The sequence below is a fragment of the Limulus polyphemus genome, unplaced genomic scaffold (assembly GCF_000517525.1).
Source record: "Limulus polyphemus unplaced genomic scaffold, Limulus_polyphemus-2.1.2 Scaffold1795, whole genome shotgun sequence".
NCBI classification, from domain to species: domain Eukaryota; kingdom Metazoa; phylum Arthropoda; class Merostomata; order Xiphosura; family Limulidae; genus Limulus; species Limulus polyphemus.
The window spans coordinates 130,203-132,491 of record NW_013667405.1 but is presented as its reverse complement, the minus strand read 5'-3'; the positions used below and the strand labels follow the sequence as shown (position 1 = coordinate 132,491).

The 2,289-nt window shown below is 34.9% G+C and overlaps 1 protein-coding gene across 1 annotated transcript in view; it reads right to left on the bottom strand.

Moving 5' to 3' along the window:
- The window catches only part of LOC106464965 (dual oxidase maturation factor 1-like), a 26,009-nt gene that overhangs the window by 14,899 nt on the left and 8,821 nt on the right, over nucleotides 1–2,289 (bottom strand). Inside the window, exon 3 of the mRNA XM_022392773.1 lies at nucleotides 1,541–1,752. Within this exon, the coding sequence (XP_022248481.1) occupies nucleotides 1,541–1,752 (212 nt within the window). The remainder of the gene's footprint in view (nucleotides 1–1,540; nucleotides 1,753–2,289) is intronic.

Genomic DNA, 2,289 nt, shown 5'->3' with positions numbered 1-2,289 from the left:
CATTATGCAAAAAGTTCATCAGGTACACTTACAATGCTAAAATTCGGGGTTCGATTCCCCGCAGTGGACACAGCATATATCCCAATGCTACTTTGCTCTGAAACAAATAAACTTTTGTTTTGTATAAAGCTGCGTTCCAGTTTTATTGTATTGTATTGTTCTCTAAGTGTTTTGTAGAAGTAAGAATATGTTACTGTGTAAGATGTTTTAATCGGTTTTAAGTCTTAAAATTAGAGACAGCTCGATCATCCTGAAGGTAAGGGAAGAGGAAAAATGTAGTATGCAGTCATATTTTTTTCCTTTGAAGAAATATGGTATGTGCAAAAGGCTAATTATGCCTTTTAACAAAGAATAATGCTATACTGTCTTTCCTTAATATATGTAACAAAAAGTATTATTCTGTAGCCCAACTGACGTTCAACTCTATGGGCCAAATTATTATTCGGACAAAGTTAAAAAGAAATAATATGTGCCAATAATATATATACAGATCGCTGAGTTAGACACCAAGTGACAATATGCATAGATAAAACGAAAATACGTTGGTAGTACTGGCAGACCTTGTATTCTTTGGATCAATGGGTTACAAACCTTGACATAGCAAAAAACAGTATGACGTCATGAGGTAACCGTAGCAATACTAATTTATATATATATATATTTCATAACTTTAATGCTGTTTTAATTCATTAGTCGAAATGGTGGATATATAACTTTAATGCTGTTTTAATTCATTAGTCGAAATGGTGGATATATATATATATATATAAATGCTTTGCACTTTTTACTGGCATATACTAGGTATATGTGGGGTCATTATTAGACCAAACTTACTTTTACACTTTTTATAAGTTCCGAGGCATTCTATCTGACAAGCCCTCCTTCCCAGTGGCACAGCCTTAAGTCTGAAAGCTTTTAACGCTAAAAAACTGGTTTCAATACCCGTAGTGGGCACAGGACGGATAGTTCATTGTGTAGCTTTATGCTTAAATACAACAAACAAACTGTGTGATCAAGTGAAAAATTTTACTCCCGTGTTTCGGCCCATTTCCACTACAGAAAATTCTCTGCTCAGAAATTAGAAAATTTGTATAATTGAAAATATATCGAAAGAGCCGAATTATGTTGATTTAGAATCGGCTTTATTTAACCAACCATCAGATTATTTTGAGCCCTTAACTGTGATCTATCGTCATTCCACTGAATATCACAAAGTTTTCAGTTATAACAGCGATATTTCATTTCGTCCAATGAAATCATGTCGCGCTATGCCTGACGAGTTCACAGATTTGTAAGAGTTTATTTATAATGGAAAGATGCTACTCAGAAGTATAACGTACATACATTTCCACACAGGGAAGTAATGACAAACGACCTGTTATTGATAACAATGAACGACACTGAAATTGTGATTCTCAAAACAGATTAAATATAGAATATTAATAAATCTCTACTATTTAGTACCATTCCCCAGATTCCACACTGAAGAGTTTTTCAAGTTAATTGTGAATAACACTAAGTAATTATGAAAAATACTCACCAACGGCAAGTAAAAGCCAGAAGCACCAGCCGTATTTAAAGACAAGAGTTCCACCCTCGAAAGGAATGACTAAAGCCTTCTCAGGCAGCAAGAGAGAATAGATGATATTAGCGAGCAATATGACTGCTCCTGTTAGTTGCAAACAGAAGGCCCCATACCTGGGGACGCTGCAGAATAGAATGTTTGACAAAATCCACAGAGCAAACGCTGTCCTGTGAAAAAAAAAAGTATTGCTGAATTAAAGAAAGTCACCATCTAGTGTCATTTGTAAACTGTTTGTTTTTTTCGGGACTTTTAACTCTATTGTCACTTATATAAATATTCTTCCAATAAATAAAGTGGTGTTACACAATTGTTATTAATTTTTAAAGCAAATGGTATGGTAGATATTATAATCTATATACGGGTTTGAATCATATTTATATATAAGTCTTGTATATAGTAAAAAAAGGCTTTGCTGCATAGGATAAGGCCCCCCAGTGGCACAGCAGTATGTCTGCGTATTTACAACGCTAGAAACTGGGTTTCGGTACCCGTGGTGGGCAGAGCACAGATAGCCCATTGTGTAGCTTTGTGCTTAATTACAAACAAACAAACAAGCATAGGATAATATACAAACAGATATAACAAAATCTAGCTGTAGAAAATGTAAATTATAGTATGTAGCTGACGCTTGTTTATAAGAAAAGCAGTGCCCCGCATGGCCAGGTGGATAAGGCGCTCGACTCACAATCTGAGAGTCGCGGGTT